The sequence below is a fragment of the Littorina saxatilis genome, linkage group LG13 (genome assembly GCF_037325665.1).
Source record: "Littorina saxatilis isolate snail1 linkage group LG13, US_GU_Lsax_2.0, whole genome shotgun sequence".
NCBI classification, from domain to species: Eukaryota; Metazoa; Mollusca; class Gastropoda; order Littorinimorpha; family Littorinidae; genus Littorina; species Littorina saxatilis.
In genome coordinates this window covers 13,837,151-13,858,195 of record NC_090257.1, presented here as the reverse complement: position 1 = coordinate 13,858,195, position 21,045 = coordinate 13,837,151, and the positions used below count along the sequence as shown (strand labels likewise).

The window sequence follows — 21,045 nt, the reverse complement described above, 5'->3', positions numbered from 1 at the left end:
TCCGTCTGTCTATGTGCGTATTTGTTTGTTTGTTTCCATAATTATCAGGGCGGTGCTGCTTTGAGATATAACGTGCGCCACACAAAAGGCAGAAGTCGCAGCACAGGCTTCATGTCTCTCCCAGTCACATTATTCTGACACCGGACCAACCAGTCCTAGCATGCACTAACCCCATAATGCCAGCCGCCAGGCGGAGCACCCACTAGATTGCCAATTTTAAAGTCTTAGGTATGACCCGGCCTCGGTTCTAACCCACGACCTCCCTATCACGGGGCGGACGCCTTACCACTATGCCAACCGTGTATGTGCGTATGATTGTATGTATGAGATTTGTGTGAGTCAATGTGTATGTGTGTGTGTGTGTCTGTGGGTGTGCGCGTGCGTATATGCGTGCGTATATACATGTGTGTGTGTGTGTTTGTGTGGGTGTGTGTCTGTTTGTATAAGAGATAAAGAGAGAGAGAGAGAGAGAGAGAGAGAGAGAGAGAGAGAGAGAGAGAGAGAGAGAGAGAGAGAGAGAGAGAGAGAGAGAGAGAGAGAGAGAGGTTTGTCTTTCGCTGGGGTATGCAGTGCCTTGGCGTTGCACATCTACTTAATTTACATCTGTATTGTGTTGTGAATAGCAATTTCTTCCTGTCCATCTGATGCCTCATATAATATTCAGAACTGCGAAAGTGACTCGATCGAGCGTTTGCTCTTCTTGTTTGTGGTTTATTTCGCATTTAGGTCCCAGGTAACATTATGAAGTTTTAATACGATCAATCGGACCTATTATCAAGTTAGTGTATCAAAATTTGAACGAACTGCGCCCAGTAGTTTCCCAGCAATAAGCTGTTAAGTCGAGACACACACACACACACACAATTAAAGTCTGCTGGACCCTTGTACTAGCGTACTCAGGGAAAATTAAGTTTAGTGAATGTCGCTGCTTCTGCTAAAGCAGGTGAGTGTAAGCTCACACACCCTGTTTTTTTAACTTTCACTGTTTTCTGGATTGATGGTTTTCGTGTTGAACTTCTGGTTAAGATTTTTCTTGTTTTTTTTACAGTTATATCAAGAAAAGGCGTGATGACTATATAAAAAGACTGAACGGAATATATGAAACTAACTTGGAGAAGGTAAGCTTGATTTGCATTCTTTTCCCTACAGAGAGTGACACTAACATGTGTTACTGTGAAAAGTTGTTACATGAATGTCCAGCCGGTCCCGTTTGTGCTTGTAATGTACATTGCATGCATGAGCAAGTTCCAACATTTTCACTCGCCTTGTGGGCTAGTGAATTTCAAAATTGACTAGCCCACAAACAAATTCACTCGCCCACAAAAATGAGTTACCAAAGAACAAAACGATTCCATCCATTCAAACGTGGTGAAAGGCGAGCAGGTCTTTGCAAGCGCCTGTACCGATCGCATCAGTTGAGCGACACGAGCACGCTGGTCTTGCGTTAGCTGGTGCATAGCGTCCCCCTCGGTGACTTCGACCTTTTTGTTTCAGTTTACCCTTTTTTTGTTGTTGTATTGTTGGTGAGACTTTGATGTTTTGTGTGCACGTATGTTTTCTAGCTTAAATTTGTCCCCACCAACAATGGATGGCCCACGGCTGTTCCAAGCTTGTTTTTAAGGCCCGCGATGGGGAGTGGTAAAAATAGCCAGCGGCACGATATCACTGCTTGCAGACTGTCAGCCGGCGACTTTGTCTGCGCATCGCCGTTTGCGTTGTGCTGCGAGGCATATCAGCGCAGTTCAACGTTGCCAGAGACCAAAGAAGCGCTTTACTCTACCTCGCAGTGGCGGCTTACTGGAGGAATGTTCATTATCTGTGCTCGCCTGCCAGCAGACCACAGGCACACCCAATAAAGTTCGGACTTGTACTGGCAGAGCGCGAATGCAAATTCTTGTAGGCGTACATAGACACAACATAACATATACAGACAATAACGCCAACAACACTTCAACAGCATATGAATGGAATACAAACAAATCCGCAAATCGCGCACAATACACCAGTTAAAAAAATAAGGATTACCAAAACGGCGTGCAGAAACTACACTGACTCGGAGAGGAGAAACATTTATCACACGATGTGGATAGCAAACATTAAAATAAAACAGACAAGTCAAGCATAAAATAAACACAAATACTGAAAACACAATAAACAAGGGTGAAACAAAAAAAAATATGTGCTTGCCGACAGTCAGTGTGTGTGCGTGGTTTGTGCGTCAGCGGTGCGTGTGTGTACGGGCCCGGCGCGCGTTTGTGCGTGCGTACGTTCTTGCCGCGCGTGCGTTTGAATGAGAAAGAAGAGAGAGAGAAGAGAGAGAGAGAGAGAGAGAGGATTGAAGAATGAGGTCACGGTATCTGTCACATGAATATAGACACACACACACACATCTGGTATGAAACACTGACTCACCGAAAGCTGAGTTCCGTTATTCTGTAACTACGCGTACGGGAAGTCAAAGGCTACTCCATCCTGGTTAGGTAATCCAATTGATAGAATCCGATTCTGCCTGGAGACTTACTTCAGACGGGTTGTCAGACGATCTGAGCCTTGTCAATCGCATATCAACATTTGGAACAGAAAGTCCGCGAGAAAAAATCGGCATTCGTTTCTTCTGCGATGTTTAGGCCGTATAACCTTGCAAGATCCGACTCATACTTTATGCACAATTTTGCTGGGTTAGTGTCGTACTTCCTCTTCGATCTTTCTCCACATATTCTGCAGAGAGCTTGGAGTCTCTCAAAGTGAAGGCTTTCCTCATGCGCCTGTGAAGCCATACTCACCCCAGAGCGCAGCTACAAAAAATGTGCCCGGGAAGCAACACAAGCCAACAAATAAAAGCATAGAAATAAAACACACGGACAATCCTGCCGCATTTCCCTTCTGTTGGATAGAACTACCATTCACTGAATGAAATCCAAAGTTTGAAGATAATTAAAACTTGAATGTTGATGCAGGGTAACATTTTTGTAACACCACACACCGCTGCTATCCAAGTCATATTATGAGTACAAAAATCAAAAAGCGAGAAGCAACACCTAATCACATCCTACTAGAAATAAAACACACGTGTGAATATGCACCATTTCTCTGTTACTGCAAGGAACAACCATTCACAGACACAATTCCAGAGTATGAACACAAACACATGTTGCAGTCCAGAGCGAAAATGATTTAAACACACCAAATTGTGAAAAAAAAACACACAGCACTTCCCCGACACATGCAGTGAGCCGCGGCTGCGACCTAGAGTAAAGCGCTTCTTTGGTCTCTGGCAACGTTGAACTGCGCTGATATGCCTCGCAGCCCAATGCCAACAGCGATGAGCAGACAAAGAGTGCAAAGGTGTTAGGTTACACATCCTGCGTGCTGGAAGGTGTGGCTGGGTCGCTATATATATACACTTTGCACGGGCTGTACCCTCCTCGCCTGTAAACTAAAACAGCAGAAAAGGGGCCATTGGAACAGCCGTGGGCCCCTTTCTCTCCTTCTCAGAAACGGCATGCTTTTCGCAAGCAGTACACAACATGACGTTTTTTTCCCGATCATAGTTTAGCCAGTCTCTCTGCTCACCAGAGTCAGATTTTGTCCAGTCTGCCTCTGTCCGGAGTCATACTTTTTCAGTCTCTCGGACTCTGTTCCCTCTGGTTTGGCTTTTTTCTTTGGGGGCTGGCAGTTGTCCAAGTATTTCCACATGTTTACAGCTTCAGATCTACCAAGGCTGCTGAGACACGTCGACAATTCTAATTGGTTAAAATCGCGTCAACGGAGAGTCCTGATAACCCCGAAATACGGTTCTGGTCATTCTGATTGGTTCATGGTCACTAAAGAGAATTTCCCGATCAGCTCGAACTGGAGCTCCGATCTCATCTAATTTTAGCAATCGTAGACGACAACGTGCTTCACAACAGACAATCGTCGCTCGGAAAATGATAATACCACAGACCCAAAATTTTCACTCGCCAAGTGGGCGATCATTATAAGACTTTCTACTCGCCCACACTCATTTCTGGTCGCCTGTGGCGAGTGGGCGACCGATCTTGCTCATGCCTGCATTGTATGTCAAATGAAGTCGAGATTGCCTTTTATCACTTTAATGTTGCAATAAATTAATATTAGACTTACAAACAAAAAAAGAAACAAGAATAACACACACACTCACATACATTAATCATACACACTTAGTACTTTCTTTATTGCTTTTTGAGTCACTTGAGAAAAAGTGACTCTATGTAATCGGTCAGTGTTAGTCTGTCCGGCCGGCCAGCCGGCCGGCCGTCTGGCCGGCCGTCCGTAGACACCACCTTAACGTTGGACTTTTCTCGGAAACTATCAAAGCGATCGGGCTCATATTTTGTTTAGTCGTGACCTCCAATGACCTCTACACTTTAACGATGGTTTCGTTGACCTTTGACCTTTTTCAAGGTCACAGGTCAGCGTCAAAGGAAAAATTAGACATTTTATATCTTTGACAAAGTTCATCGGATGTGATTGAAACTTTGTAGGATTATTCTTTACATCAAAGTATTTACATCTGTAGCCTTTTACGAACGTTATCAGAAAAACAAGGGAGATAACTAGCCTTTTCTGTTCGGCAACACACAACTTAACGTTGGGCTTTTCTCGGAAACTATAAAAGTGACCGGGCTCAAATTTTATGTGAACGTGACTCCCAGTGACCTCTACACTTTGACGTCTGCTTTGGTGACCTTTGACCTTTTTCAAGGTCACAGGTATGCTTCAGGTATGCATTGTGTTGTGAATAGCAATTTCTTCCTGTCCATCTGATGCCTCATATAATATTCAGAACTGCGAAAGTGACTCGATCGAGCGTTTGCTCTTCTTGTTAAAACTATTTCTGTAAAGGATCGAATTATATTAATGATAATGTGACATCTCATTTTCATGTAATGCGGAAAGTATATATATATAGTCAACGGGGGAAGTTTTATTATTTAAAAAGAATCAAAGCAACTATCATGTAGTGCTTAAGAAGAAAAGTTGTTGAAGATGTTAAGTACAGTGGTACCTCTATTTAACGACTTTGAAAATGTTCGTCAAATTCGGTGGTTACATGGAGGGGTCATAAAATGGCACATGCAGCCAGTCAAACAAAAAAGAGAAAAGTCAGTCTGTATTAATGGCAAATATGTGTATATTCCACACACACACATCAGTCACTATCATGTGTTAAAAGGGTTAAGTGCTACTTGTAATGGTTTTTGCTCTAGTCTGGTAAATGTTTGAGTTATACGACCAAAAATGGGAAAATGTCAACCCCGAAAGAGGCTCGGTGACGCACCACACTGGCACACTGACCTCTCTATTGTGTCTGATGTACATTTTTCAGTGTATTTCACACCTGTCAAGTTTCAAAACACTGTTCTGAGTGTTCAGGTTCAGTTCTATGGGTGTGACAGTTTTAAGAAGCATGAGGGTGCAAACGAATACAGCAGACTTCCACTAACTCGCGGTCTTTGGGGTCCAAAGATTTTTGATCGCGATATATCCGATTCGCGATGCAGTTTGGGGTCCAATTAAAGGGAAGAAACCGCGTTCTCTTCTGAGTCAGAGAAAAACGCGGTTATTTCCCTTGTTGGTCACAAAAAGTCTGTGAGCGTCACGTTGGCGTGTGTGCGTTCTTCTCCGTGAAGCTTGCTTTTCAGTTTTTCGGCCTGCACTTGAATGATTGGCCCACTGATTGGTGTGCCTTTCTCGCGTTCTTGTGTAAACCAATGGAACACTACATCGTCAAGCTTTTCGTCACAAGCAAAAGTAGTCCGTATCCTTTTCAGACCAACAGACTCATCGATTTGATCAACATAAGAACGTAGCTTGTCTTCCGAAGCCAACCAGCCCCGAAATGTTGATTCTGGCACACCAATATCACGGCAAATTGAAGCCCTCGAATCGCCATTTTTGCATCTTCCTATGGCGTACAAGCGTTCCTGAACTGTAAAAGTTTTCCTCTTTTTCCCTCTTGCTGGTGAAGACATCGTAGCTCTAGCTTTCTCTCATTTGCAATCGTGTAATGAATACATGTTGGGTTTAGCGCTGGTCTTATATTGACAACATACTATTTGACACCAACGATCGTTAGATCAGAATGATTGCTGGATCAAAATCATTGGTTGACGTTTACGTTTTTAGATGTGTCAGTTACATGGATAAGCTTATTTTGGTTTTTTTGCTTTGTGTGAGTCTGAGTTGACACGCGTTTTGTCTATGGCAGAAAGCATGTAGATTTCTTCTTTGATTGTTTGCTTTTTCTGCCACCTGCTATAACGCAAGAAGCTGAAGCACTTCATGGCGCCTGTAGAAAATCCTGGGCGTCTAGCTGAGATCGCGATTAGAGGGACTCGAGTGTTAAATTGCATGCCTGACTAGATTGCAGAAGACTGAAGCGCAGTTTAAGCACTTGATTGGCGCCTGTGGCCACCCGGACCGTCTGGCAGAGATCGCAATTAGCTGGACTCGAGTGTTCAACTGCACGCCTGACTGGCCATACTGACTGGTCAGACACTTAACCTCTTAGTCCTCTATAGGCACGTGGCCAATTTGACGATACCGATCGTGGCATGAAAGTTCTTGACTGAGTGGGGCACGTGCGCGTGAAAGGTTTTTCTTTTGTTCGCAGGTCTCGATCAACCCGTAATGTACACAACCTGAAAACACACACACACGTAGAACACAATTTGGAGAGACTGAGGGAGAGAAAGAGAGAGAGACTGATAAGATGAAATGACAATTTACTGCATGATGAAAGACCATCGGACCCAGAGAGAGATAGCGTGGTTATGATAGAAATTTTTTTCATGATCTGTACTATTTTTTGGCCTTTACAAGACTAATTAAAAAAATTAAAAAATAAAACATTTTTAAAAGAAGAAAAAACAAGTCGCGTAAGGCGAAAATACAACATTTAGTCAAGTAGCTGTCGAACTCACAGAATGAAACTGAACGCAATGCAACGCAGCAAGACCGTATACTCGTAGCATCGTCAGTCACCCCGCCACCCGCTCACGGCAAAGACAGTGAAATTGACAAGAAGAGCGGGGTAGCAGTTGCGCTCAGAAGGATAGCACGCTTTTCTGTACCTCTCTTTGTTTTAACTTTCTGAGCTTGTTTTTAATCCAAACATATCATATCTATATGTTTTTGGAATCAGGAACCGACAAGGAATAAGATGAAAGTGTTTTTAAATTGATTTCGAAAATTTAATTTTGATAATCATTTTTATATATTTAATTTTCAGAGCTTGTTTTTAATCCAAATATAACATATTTATATGTTTTTGGAATCAGCAAATGATGAAGAATAAGATGAACGTAAATTTGGATCGTTTTAGAAAAAAATTAAAAAAATTACAATTTTTAGATTTTTAATGACCAAAGTCATTAATTAATTTTTAAGCCACCAAGCGGAAATGCAATACCGAAGTCCGGGCTTCGTCGAAAATTGCTTGGCCAAAATTTCAATCAATTTGATTGAAAAATGAGGGCGTGACAGTGCCGCCTCAACTTTTACAAAAAGCCGGATATGACGTCATCAAAGGTATTTATCAAAAAAAGGAAAAAAACGTTCGGGGATATCATTCCCAGGAACTCTCATGTCAAATTTCATAAAGATCGGTCCAGTAGTTTACTCTGAATCGCTCTACACACACACACACACACAGACAGACAGACACACATACACCACGACCCTCGTTTCAATTCCCCCTCTATGTTAAAACATTTAGTCAAAACTTGACTAAATGTAAAAAAGGTCGATCCTGTTTTTTTCGGGGTTCAAGAGGTCTCCGCGATATAGCCGAATTCGCGATTTAGTGGACCACGAGTTAGTGGAAGTCTGCTGTATATATATATATATACCTAATTTCTTGGTTAAAACTTGTCTAAATTTCTAAATTCTTTCTTAAAAAATATCAATTCTACACTTTGGCCTTAAATCAAAGTGTTTCCCTTCACAGATATCCTCTTGGGGTTGTCAGATGAGGGTAGTCTCCCATGCCAACAGAAGCTACCATTCAGAGAATGGTTTGCTTCTTAGTTGGATACCATGGGTTGACAACTCTCGCCATCAGTACCACCTGACCACTGATGAGACACAATAGTGTCGAAACACGTGTCTGGTCTAGGTACAAATACAATGGTCCTCCTCAGGACTAGATTACCTTGCAATACGTCCCCCACAAAGGGACTTTGCTCTGTAAATCTCGGTCCCCCTTGAGGAGGGTCTGATGCTCCCAATAGGCTGTCTGTGAAGGGATACTTACTTCTCTCTCTATCTCTGCTAAGAGATTTTAACAAATCTCGGAAGAAAGTCTCTGCTGACTTTCAATTGTTTCTTTCACAATTTCTGATGTTTTATAATGTGGTCACCGTGAAAGTTGCATCGCCTTTAAAGCGATCCAATTGAATAAAGCAGAAAACTTCTTCTTTACCAAGTCCTGTGTTGAACAGCAGTGAAAAGTTGACCGCTTTTCCTGTTTAACCTTTTCAAAATTAGATCTAACTTGTTCGCGTATCCATTTCTGGATCTGCAGGCTGGTACAGAGTTACCTCCCTTTAGGCTTTTTCAAATTTCCCTTGTTTTAACCTAATTTCTTGGTTAAAACTTGTCTAAATTTCTAAATTCTTTCTTAAAAAATATCAATTCTACACTTTGGCCTTAAATCAAAGTGTTTCCCTTCACAGATATCCTCTTGGGGTTGTCAGATGAGGGTAGTCTCCCATGCCAACAGAAGCTACCATTCAGAGAATGGTTTGCTTCTTAGTTGGATACCATGGGTTGACAACTCTCGCCATCAGTACCACCTGACCACTGATGAGACACAATAGTGTCGAAACACGTGTCTGGTCTAGGTACAAATACAATGGTCCTCCTCAGGACTAGATTACCTTGCGATACGTCCCCCACAAAGGGACTTTGCTCTGTAAATCTCGGTCCCCCTTGAGGAGGGTCTGATGCTCCCAATAGGCTGTCTGTGAAGGGATACTTACTTCTCTCTCTATCTCTGCTAAGAGATTTTAACAAATCTCGGAAGAAAGTCTCTGCTGACTTTCAATTGTTTCTTTCACAATTTCTGATGTTTTATAATGTGGTCACCGTGAAAGTTGCATCGCCTTTAAAGCGATCCAATTGAATAAAGCAGAAAACTTCTTCTTTACCAAGTCCTGTGTTGAACAGCAGTGAAAAGTTGACCGCTTTTCCTGTTTAACCTTTTCAAAATTAGATCTAACTTGTTCGCGTATCCATTTCTGGATCTGCAGGCTGGTACAGAGTTACCTCCCTTTAGGCTTTTTCAAATTTCCCTTGTTTTAACCTAATTTCTTGGTTAAAACTTGTCTAAATTTCTAAATTCTTTCTTAAAAAATATCAATTCTACACTTTGGCCTTAAATCAAAGTGTTTCCCTTCACAGATATCCTCTTGGGGTTGTCAGATGAGGGTAGTCTCCCATGCCAACAGAAGCTACCATTCAGAGAATGGTTTGCTTCTTAGTTGGATACCATGGGTTGACAACTCTCGCCATCAGTACCACCTGACCACTGATGAGACACAATAGTGTCGAAACACGTGTCTGGTCTAGGTACAAATACAATGGTCCTCCTCAGGACTAGATTACCTTGCGATACGTCCCCCACAAAGGGACTTTGCTCTGTAAATCTCGGTCCCCCTTGAGGAGGGTCTGATGCTCCCAATAGGCTGTCTGTGAAGGGATACTTACTTCTCTCTCTATCTCTGCTAAGAGATTTTAACAAATCTCGGAAGAAAGTCTCTGCTGACTTTCAATTGTTTCTTTCACAATTTCTGATGTTTTATAATGTGGTCACCGTGAAAGTTGCATCGCCTTTAAAGCGATCCAATTGAATAAAGCAGAAAACTTCTTCTTTACCAAGTCCTGTGTTGAACAGCAGTGAAAAGTTGACCGCTTTTCCTGTTTAACCTTTTCAAAATTAGATCTAACTTGTTCGCGTATCCATTTCTGGATCTGCAGGCTGGTACAGAGTTACCTCCCTTTAGGCTTTTTCAAATTTCCCTTGTTTTAACCTAATTTCTTGGTTAAAACTTGTCTAAATTTCTAAATTCTTTCTTAAAAAATATCAATTCTACACTTTGGCCTTAAATCAAAGTGTTTCCCTTCACAGATATCCTCTTGGGGTTGTCAGATGAGGGTAGTCTCCCATGCCAACAGAAGCTACCATTCAGAGAATGGTTTGCTTCTTAGTTGGATACCATGGGTTGACAACTCTCGCCATCAGTACCACCTGACCACTGATGAGACACAATAGTGTCGAAACACGTGTCTGGTCTAGGTACAAATACAATGGTCCTCCTCAGGACTAGATTACCTTGCGATACGTCCCCCACAAAGGGACTTTGCTCTGTAAATCTCGGTCCCCCTTGAGGAGGGTCTGATGCTCCCAATAGGCTGTCTGTGAAGGGATACTTACTTCTCTCTCTATCTCTGCTAAGAGATTTTAACAAATCTCGGAAGAAAGTCTCTGCTGACTTTCAATTGTTTCTTTCACAATTTCTGATGTTTTATATATATATATATATATATATATATAAATTTATAATGAGAGCGCTGCTAAAAATGCCAAAATGTGCACTCAATCGCTTGTACTTTTAAAGAAAAGTTAAATATAGAATGACGTCAAGAGCGAGAATGCATAGAAATTACGTCATGAGCAAGGGAGATCATCCTTTACTCTGTGTGTGTCTCCACCGCCTACATTCCGACAAGGAATTTTGAAAGCAGGGAGCACACTAGAGGTAATGGAAGAGGTGGGGGGAGGGGGTAAGAATTAGATCTAGAAAGAACTCTTCACAGACAGCCTACTGGAGAATCAAACCCTTTCGGAGCCGATTGCAACACTGAACAAGAATAACCCGAGGAGAGTTCTACAACCTCAAAGGATTGAGAAGTCACCGAAGTGCATTTAAGGGCATTCTCATAGAGTGCTGAACCTGAAAAGGTCCGTTTTTGTTTAGCCAAGACTGCTACCAGGTCTGCCTACCGTTACAGAATTTCCGTATTTGTCCCGGAAATCAAAAAATTTTATCAAGTGTTCCGGAAAATACGGATGTTCGAAATGCGTCCCGGAAACTCAAAAAAATTCCAAACGCGCTCACAACAGTGTGAGGGAGAGAGATTGCCTTCAGCTACTAGGTACTGCCCTGCCTTTGATCTGGCCGCACACACATATTTCCACTCTGTTAAACTCGGTCACTGACCCCGATGCAGGAAGTGTTTCCTCTCTCAGATATGACAGGGGAACCACCTCTCATGGCAAAAACTGGGTCATTGACCCCTGGGAAGAAGGTCGTGTCTTTTAACAAGGCCACCCAGCTATCACAATGCCTTTGATCTGGCGGCACATACAGAGCACACATATTTTCACTCAGTTAAAGTCGGTCACTGACCCCGATGCAGGAAGTGTTTCCTCTCTCAGATATGACAGGGGAACCACCTCTCATGTCAAAAACTGGGTCATTTTGGTGCGCCCTATCGGCCCCCTGCGTCCAATGGGTGACTGGATTACAATTTTTTTTTTAAAAGAAGGGGGTGCGTCTTAGATAACGAAGCGCCTTGTCACCCGGAAAGTACGGTATTGCCGAGCAGCTTTTTGTAGCTAATACTCATGCGCGTCAACTTCTTGCAAGAAGAAAAGGTCGAAGAAAAGATGGCGTCAATGTTCCAACACTTGCCAATGGTCATGCTGTCAATCCTCACCATTCCACACTCTTCAGCACACTGCGAGAGGATTTTCTCGGTGGTCCGCAAGAACAAGACAGATTTTAGAGGCAGCATGGCAAAAGACACTCTCGAAGCACTTGTTGTCGCCAAGTTGAGACCCGGTGAAGCTCTGGATAGAGTTAATACCAACAAGGAGCTCAAAGACATGAGTGCCTATTACAGGTCCCTTCAGGCCAGCTCCAAATGAATGCAGTGACACCACCAAACCTTGTACAAAATGTAAATATTGTAAGTTTGAATTTCATTTTTTCAGTGACATTTACAGTGACAATGTTCAAGTTTGGCAAGATGATTTGAAGGCAATGTTAGGGTAAAATGACACCAGATTGCACCAATTGTGTCCTTTTGGCCAAAAAAAATTTCCGGGGGGGCATGCCCCCGGACCCCCCTAGCCAGCTCGCTTGAGCTTCGCGCAACCTCGACTTTTGCGCTTCGCGCAACCTCGACTTTTGCGCTTCGCGCAAAATCAACTTCTTTTAATCTTCAACAGAACTTTGTCCCTGAAGCTTCACTTGGAGGGTAGGTAGACCTGTGCTACCGGTTTCGAGCTGAGAAGCTCTCATCAGGCAGTCTCTTGGCATAAAACAGAGAAGAACTCTCAAACTTCCATGCAAAAGAGAAAACCACATTTCTGCGGTAGGCCTTCTTATTCTTATTCGGGTTATTCTTGTTCAGTGTTGCAATCGGCTCCGAAAGGGTTTGATTCTCCAGTAGGCTGTCTGTGAAGAGTTCTTTCTAGATCTAATTCTTACCCCCTCCCCCCACCTCTTCCATTACCTCTAGTGTGCTCCCTGCTTTCAAAATTCCTTGTCGGAATGTAGGCGGTGGAGACACACACAGAGTAAAGGATGATCTCCCTTGCTCATGACGTAATTTCTATGCATTCTCGCTCTTGACGTCATTCTATATTTAACTTTTCTTTAAAAGTACAAGCGATTGAGTGCACATTTTGGCATTTTTAGCAGCGCTCTCATTATAAATTTATATTTTGTTGCTTCAACAACCAAGAGCAGCTGCTGATACTTCAAAATTTCTTTTTCATACTCTTCACTGACAGTTGCAGGGGAATCAAAGAAAGATTCTCGTCTATGCAGAGGGCCTACCGCAGAAATGTGGTTTTCTCTTTTGCATAGAAGTTTGAGAGTTCTTCTCTGTTTTATGCCAAGAGACTGCCTGATGAGAGCTTCTCAGCTCGAAACCGGTAGCAGTCTTGGCTAAACAAAAACGGACCTTTTCAGGTTCAGCACTCTATGAGAATGCCCTTAAATGCACTTCGGTGACTTCTCAATCCTTTGAGGTTGTAGAACTCTCCTCGGGTTATTCTTGTTCAGTGTTGCAATCGGCTCCGAAAGGGTTTGATTCTCCAGTAGGCTGTCTGTGAAGAGTTCTTTCTAGATCTAATTCTTACCCCCTCCCCCCACCTCTTCCATTACCTCTAGTGTGCTCCCTGCTTTCAAAATTCCTTGTTGGAATGTAGGCGGTGGAGACACACGCAGAGTAAAGGATGATCTCCCTTGCTCATGACGTAATTTCTATGCATTCTCGCTCTTGACGTCATTTTATATATATATATATATATATTAAAATGTGATGTTGAGCGTTGGGCTCTTTTAAATGTGAGGGGTTTTCCTCTGGATTTATGAAAAATGTATGCGTACAGGGCTCAAAGCGCGAAAGCTGGAAACCAAGTCATTTTAACAGAAGATAGTAGTAATTGTCCTGAACAAACTTTTCTTCTTAAGCAATTAATTAAAGTTGCTTAGATTGTTTAACATAATTAATAATGTACTCCACCTGCCCCTCCACCAGACTATACATTGTACTAAGCCTAAAAAGTAGGTCTGTACCTTATATTGTTTTTGTTTCCTGTCAGGTAAAACTTTGAAATTGGCATTCATTCATCAAAACCAGAGTTTATGATTGAAAATTCTCAGTTGACAATTAACAGATCACTTATGCGAGATGACACCTGCTTGTACTCAGCTTTTGAGAGTGGCTTGCACACCTCTGTAACATACATATCTGAACCCATTTCCATTCCTCACCTTTGTCTCTACTCTCTTCCTCTCCTTACCACTGCAAGATATTAAAATGTTTGGTGAGTGGATGGATATTTGTTTAACCTTTGTGTCTCTGTGTGCAGATTTATATTATCAATTTTGAATTCTAGCCTCACTGTTGAAGTTTGTGTCCGGGGAAAGAAAGATATCGAAGTGCTTTTTGATTACCACTCTCTTAAATTATCTCTTTATTACATAAAGACTGGATGGTTCAGTCCCGTGCAATGTTGCAGAGTGATAAGTATAGTGTAAACCATGACAGAGTGATAATGCATGCAATAAATCCTGTTGACACAGATGTTGCATTTTCCATCATCAGTGTTGTGTGATGAGAGCTGTGTTTTGATTTGTTCCAGTCGAAAGTGGAGAAGATTACTGGCCATGCACAGTTTTCGGAGGACAAACAGATTGAGGTGGCGGGCCAGAAGTACTCGGCCAAACACATTGTGATTGCTACTGGTGGTCGGCCGTCCATGTCTAACATCCCTGGTGAGAGCTAGGGAGAGTGGGCTGCCTGAGTTTTGCTCTGCACACACTGATGGCATGGATACACTGCGGCAAGAAAGGATACAAAATGAGAGAGAGGATGTGTGTGAGGTAGCGCTTCAGAAATGCTCAGCTTAGCGGATTTTGAGGAGTATTTATACTGCTAAAAATTGGCTAGCTATTCTAGCTGAGAGTGAAAGGGTCAAGGAGTGTTTGTTCAGAAGAGTGGTAAGGCAAGGTTTATTGATTTTAAAGCTCAAATGCATGAGTAAGATTAACAGCATTTGAATTGGATTTAACTGATTTTAAACTGTTCAATTTATTAGGTGCAATGTTCTTAAAAAAGGAAAGTGATTTTTCTGTCTGCCTTTGTGCTTGTGTGCAGACCTGTATTATAATTGTATGTGTTTACTTAATTATGATTGAATAAGCCTTAAATTACACAACTTTTTTGTTTCGTACTTCAGGTGCTGAGTACGGGATCACAAGTGATGGCTTTTTTGAACTGGAAACTCTCCCCAAGTGAGTGTGATTGAAAGGTGTTCAGTTCTTGCAAAGTACATACCTGTCAACCTGTACGGTTTTCCCGTATTTTGTACGGGATTTACTTGAATTTCGGTGTGTACGGCGTACAACGCCTAGCTGTACGGGTAAACCAAATTGTACGGGAATTGTACGGGAAAATTCAAAACCCGAACAAAGATTTGAAACCGATCAATCAGATTCGTTTCTGTTTAGCAGACGACAACAACTAACAGAAAAAGACTATAACTGAGCTTGTGCGCATGCGCAGAAGGTATCATAGAGGGCGCTGTGGCCAATCCGCTACTTCCGTATCGCGAGATTTGGTCTTTGTTTTCACAACTTACTTCAGCGACAGACAACGATTCGCGTCACTTTTCGAGCTACAACTGAAGATGGAGAGGCCAGCGAAGAGATGAAAGAAAGCCGGACATGGTCAGCACTTGTCGGAGTGGGAGAAAACGTACTTTGGTGTCGTGCGATCATCGGACAAGGGAAAGGAGTACAGTTTGTGCGTGCCATGTGGCTCGCACATCAAAGTTGCAGCTTCTGGTCACTACGACTTGAAGCAGCATTTTGAAACGGCGGTACATAAACAATCATTGATTTGTTCGAAACAGTTCAAGCCTGTGAGCCAACATTTCCAGAAACGAGACAGCCGCCTTCCAACGGAAGAAGATGTGACGCAAGCGGAGGTTATGTTTTGCCAATTTGTGACGGAACACAATTTGCCGGCATCGGTTGGAGAGCACTTCACCAAGTTGGTGAAAAACATGTTTCCCGACAGCGCTACAGCCAAAGCCTTCCAATGCGGTCGAACCAAGACAACACAGATCATCAAAGGCAGCCTGGCGTCCTATTATACAGATCCAGTGATTGAAAGGTATGTGGTTTTCATTATTTTAACTTTGTATTTATTTTTCAATTTTTTATTGAGACTGTCACTGTCAGTTTCACTGATCGCAGTTGAAGTTATTGATATTTTTATAATGACCATTCACATAGACTAGGATTCTATCTGCTCACTGCCCCTTCTTTCTGTCTTATTTTACACTTTGTGAAGAATTTTTACGTTGCGTTTGTAATACTTTAACTGTGCAACTTGTTTCAGGTGCAAGAATGGGCCATTTTCACTTATGATCGATGAAAGCAACGATAGGAAGCAAGACAAGCGGCTGGCCATCCTTGTTCGTGTGTTTGAGGGGCAGGCTTCTAGGACTAGGATTCTGGACATGCCAGTGCTGACATCAGGGACTGCACAGGCAGTCTTTGATTCAGTAGAAATAGTTTTGAGGTGAGTTTTTTTTGTGCTTGCGTGTGTGTGTATATGAAGTATTAGAAATAACCATGAGCTGCTCTGTTTGTAGTTTCTTTCTAGAAAATTGATTTAGGAATTCCAGGTATTTCATTCTTTCATGTATTTTGTTTCAGTAAGCATGACATTCCCTGGTCGAATATGGTGGGATTTGCCAGTGACACTTGCAGCATCATGTTGGGGGTGAGGAACTCTGTCCTGTCGCGGCTGCGAGGGAAGAACAGTAATGTTTTCAGGTAAGTTACAGGGAACGTGTTACGCGTTTATTTCTTCAAGTTGGTTGTATGTCTGCTGCCAGTGTATAGTGAGTTTGGTATGTGTTTCTTACAGTTGAGCAGTGCAATATTCAAAGTTACTGTGTGACCTCTGTGATAAAATTGTTGTGCTCTGTGCGCACTTTTCTAATGAGTCTCAGTTATGTGTGTATGGTCGCTTATATTGTCTGAACTTTTTGTCTTTTCAGTATTGGCTGCATCTGTCATCTAGTGAACCTCTGTGTGAAGTCAGCTGCGAAGACCCTGACTGTCAACATGGACCAGCTGCTGGTGGACAGGGTTCGTACAGGTCATGGAAAACCTGGAAAGTCATGGAATTTGATTTTTAATTTTCCAGGCCTGGAAAGTCATGGAATTTCAATTCAAGTCATGGAAAGTCATGGAATTTAACAAAAATAAGAAAGAAAAAATTAACCTTCAGCACGCCAGCGGCTATTTTCGTTGCCCAGCCATTCACCCCCCCCCCCCCCCCCCCCCCCCCCCCCCCCCCCCCCCCCCCCCCCCCCCCCCCCAACCCCTTTGCCAGCCAGCAGCGATTTGCGTCGCCAGCACAAGGCTTGTTCGTATGACCAACTTCTCGTTCATATTTGCATACGAGAATAACGGTATTTTTAACGGCACTTGAGCCAAAGCGAGGCTCACTTCCTTCCGTTATCTCGTCGTGTCGTCTGCGCTGCATTTGAGTCGGTTTCGTCGAAGTTTTCTGCTTTTGTTTTTGCATCGATAAAGTACTTTAGCGCTTCGACAAGCAAGATGGAGGATGATGAGTTTGAAACTTTCTTTCGAGTTGTTTCTTGACAACAAAAAGTATGCGGAATTGGAACGAATTACCAAGGAAGATCTTCGCAATGAACTGTGTATCGCGGTGAAAAAAATGACAGTTCGTCAAGTCACAGTGACGGTTACAAAACGGAATTTACGAAAGTGCAGATGGATACAAACAGTGGCTGGTCCAGTCACAGGCGGAATGGACCACTACTTTCATAGAAAGTCTTTCTATGAAAGTAGTGGTCCAGTGAACGATACCTTCCGCCTGTGGTCCAGTTTAGTGAAATGACAGGACCAGCAAACATTACCGATAAAAAACGCTCGCGCTGGACCCGAGTACTCTTCAGACTGGCTCGCTCCCCCAGTATGAACGTTTTTGTCTTGTGCACGTTTAAGACCAAGTGATTGATCTGTGTGAATTACAGGCATTCCCTTTGCTATATAAATACATTGCATGCGAGCCGAGGATGTGCGTGGTGACTGGCCTTTCTCTTTTATTTGATCACAGTGAAAATGCACACACACATTCACACACACACACTCTCTCTCCCTCACTCCCTCTCTCTCTCCCTCTCTCTCTCTCTCTCTCTTTCTTACACACACACACACACACACACACACACACACACACACACACACACGAGTACAGACTCATGCACGCGCGCGCACACACACACACACACACACACACACAAAAACACACACACACACACACACACACACACACACACACACACACTAACAGTAACACTAACACATGTGCACAAAATGAACACACACACACACACACACACTGCGCGAGAGAAAAAGACGTCAAAGACTTTTGACCGTGACGTAATCTTTTTATGACGCTATATTTCTCGTCAATGTGTGACGAGTTCGGCTGTTCTATCAGACTGCCTGGCTGGCTGTGGCTCCGCGAATTCCTCCCACCGCCAAGTCGGTTTTTTGTGGTTTATTTCGCATTTAGGTCCCAGGTAACATTATGAAGTTTTAATACGATCAATCGGACCTATTATCAAGTTAGTGTATCAACTTTTGAACGAACTGCGCCCAGTAGTTTCCCAGCAATAAGCTGTTAAGTGGAGAAAGACAGACACACACACACACAGACACACAATTAAAGTCTGCTGAGCCCTTGTACTAGCGTACTCGGGGATAATCTGACTGCGTAGCAAATGCTTCACTTGCTTGTCGAAGAGACACTGCGTAGAAACTGACTCAAATTCAGTGCAAAGCAAGCCAGTGTCAAAACTGGCAGTGACAAGACGTAAAAAGTTTGCGTGTTCGGAAATGGCGACCTGTGGATCTTGTCATGGAAAATGTTATTGAGGCTCATGGAAAGTCATGGAAAAGTCATGGAATTTTGTTTCTAAAAACCAGTGGGGACCCTGGGTGGATCTCTTCTACTTCTTTGAGCATAGCTCAAAACGAAAAGTAGATTACCGCTCATTTCAACTCTTCGCCGAGGTGGATGAACTGGAGATCCTGAAGCATTGCCCGACGCGCTGGCTGTCACTGGAGAGAGTAGTGGAAAGAACTCTCAACCAGCTGTCTGCGCTGAGGAGCTACTTCGCCAGTCATCCGGATGTGGAGAAGCCAGGCAAAGTGAAGAGCCTGCATGAACGACTGCAGGATCCTCTCTCGGAACTCACCCTCCTCTTCTTCCAGTTCATTCTGCCTGTGTTGAATGCCTTCAACACAGTGTTTCAGTCGGATGAAACGAAGATTGGAGCTTTGAAGGAGGAGATGGTCCGTCTACTCAGGTTACTGATTGTGAAGTTTGTGCAGATGAAGTATGTCAGGGGTGCTGATTTGCTAAAGCTGGACTTTGCTGACAGCAACCTTCAACATGATGACAGCAGGATAGCTGTTGGTGGTCCTGCACGCACTCTACTGGATGAAGATCACATCTCGCCTCATGACAAGAATCGCTTCTTTGGAGATGTGAGAGCCTTCTGTGTGGCAGCAGTGAAGAAGATGGTGGCAAAATTCCCTTTTGGGGATGAAGTCCTCTCTGACCTGGTTATCCTGGATTTCTCCAAGAGAGGTGACTACATGTACAACCATGTGGTGAGGCTGGCCAGCAAGTTTGCACCTTCAGTGAATGTGGAGAGTCTGAAAGATGAGTGGGATGATTTCCAACTTCTTGGTGATAATGAAGTCAACCTCCTTGATTCAAAGGGCCAACCAAGGAGGTTGGGTGCTGTCTGGGCAGACATCTTTGACATGAAGACTTCCCTTGGAGTGGCAAGATTTCCAGAGATCACAAAGGTTGGTGTGGCACTCATGTGCCTCCCGCACAGCAATGCTGACTGAGAGGTCATTCTCCATGGTGAGAAAGATTCACACCGAGTTTAGAAAGAGTCTGGGCGCAGACACCCTGACAGCCTTCCTGCAGTGCAAAATGAACTGTGACAGCCAATGCCATGAAACCATTATCACAGCCAATCTGCTGGCCACAGCAAAGTCAGCTACTGCTACCTACAACAAGTGTCATGCTTGAAGTGATCTAGTAAGACTGGACTGTGATTTTTCCTGGTGAACAGTAGTACAAAGTAGTTGTGTGGGTGTGACTGTGTTATACATTTAAGCTTAAAGTGATCTGGAGAGACTGGACTGTGATTTTTCCTGGTGAACAGTAGTACAAAGTAGTTGTGTGGGTGTGACTGTGTTATACATTTAAGCTTAAAGTGATCTGGAGAGACTGGACTGTGATTTTTCCTGGTGGACAGTACTGAGTAGTACTAGTAGTTGTGTGGGTGCGTTTTACAGTAGTTATATGTATTTATTAATGCTAAATGATAAATCAGATGTGTTTTATGAATACAAAATAAATGTTGAGTATTTACCAGCTGGTCTTTCTTCTTTTTATATGTCGTGCGAGTGAATTGCGAGTCTTGCGTGTGAACTCAGGTTTGCGTGTGTTCATTTTTTGGGAGTGTGTAAGGGATTGTTGCCCTGATTACAGTTTTTAAAAATTTTAGTACAGGTTGGCCTTGGAAGGGGTTGACAGGTATGAAAGTATCCTTATACAACTATTTTTGACGCACCTGAACAGTCAGGAGAGTCTTCGGATGCGGCTTTAGACCAAAAAAATGTACATTGACATTTTCTAGGATGTTTATGAAGAAAAACCGTGCACATTTTCATTTTCTTCCTTGTGTTTGAAGCTAGAACTTTAAAATGTGGTGAGTTTATAGCCTCTGGTGACCCTCGCACAGATTAGTTTGTCATAGATTGTCATCTGTCAGTGTCACATGAGCATCACTTAGCAGCTGCACCCTACCACTGCGAAGGGGCGACAATGGGGTTATGCCATGGGTAGATGGTTGTGAGTGCGTCCCTGCTGTGGGTGATAAGGTGGTAATGGTGCATGTAGTGTGTGATGAGAGACCAGATAACATTGACAGGGTGGTGTGGTGTTGCAGGAAGGTGGTGGTGGTGGGAGCAGGTTACATCGCTGTTGAACTCGCTGGCATCTTTAATGCCCTTGGAGCTGACACCAGTATTCTCATCCGCTTTGACGAGGTAGTCTATTGAGCATTTAACCATTGACATTCAGCAGCCATATTGAGCGTGGTGTCAGCTCTGGTTCGGGGTTTATACTCCACCCTAAGTCTTAAAGGCACAGTGCGCCTCCCGTAAACCATCACAGATACTGTCAGGCTTTTACACACAGTACAAACACCCTTCCATTTGAACGCTCACCAAACGGGAACATCCTAGGTGCTTTACGTAAAGAGCGAGCAATTTTCAAAGAATTAATTTTGTGGAGAGAGTGTCAGAGACAATCGGACCGTGGTGCGTTTTGGTGCTAGACCTAACTTTTAAAATCTAAATAATAAAT

At 43.1% G+C, this 21,045-nt stretch overlaps 2 protein-coding genes across 2 annotated transcripts in view; both read left to right on the top strand.

The window, feature by feature from the left end:
* Window positions 1-21,045, top strand: part of LOC138983670 (glutathione reductase, mitochondrial-like) — a 100,060-nt gene that overhangs the window by 27,588 nt on the left and 51,427 nt on the right. The window contains exons 3-6 of the mRNA XM_070356951.1: window positions 1,049-1,118; window positions 14,186-14,318; window positions 14,783-14,837; window positions 20,627-20,726. Coding sequence (XP_070213052.1) covers window positions 1,049-1,118; window positions 14,186-14,318; window positions 14,783-14,837; window positions 20,627-20,726 — 358 coding nt within the window. The remainder of the gene's footprint in view (window positions 1-1,048; window positions 1,119-14,185; window positions 14,319-14,782; window positions 14,838-20,626; window positions 20,727-21,045) is intronic.
* Window positions 16,948-20,604, top strand: LOC138983672 (uncharacterized). Its single transcript, XM_070356953.1, has one exon. It carries the CDS (start codon window positions 18,543-18,545, stop codon window positions 19,512-19,514), a length of 972 nt encoding a protein of 323 aa, XP_070213054.1. The 5' UTR covers window positions 16,948-18,542; the 3' UTR covers window positions 19,515-20,604.

Coding starts and splice junctions, on each gene's coding strand:
- LOC138983672 (XM_070356953.1), top strand. CDS start 18,543: ATGGAAAAGTCATGGAATTTTGTTTCTAAAAACCAGTGGGGACCCTGG.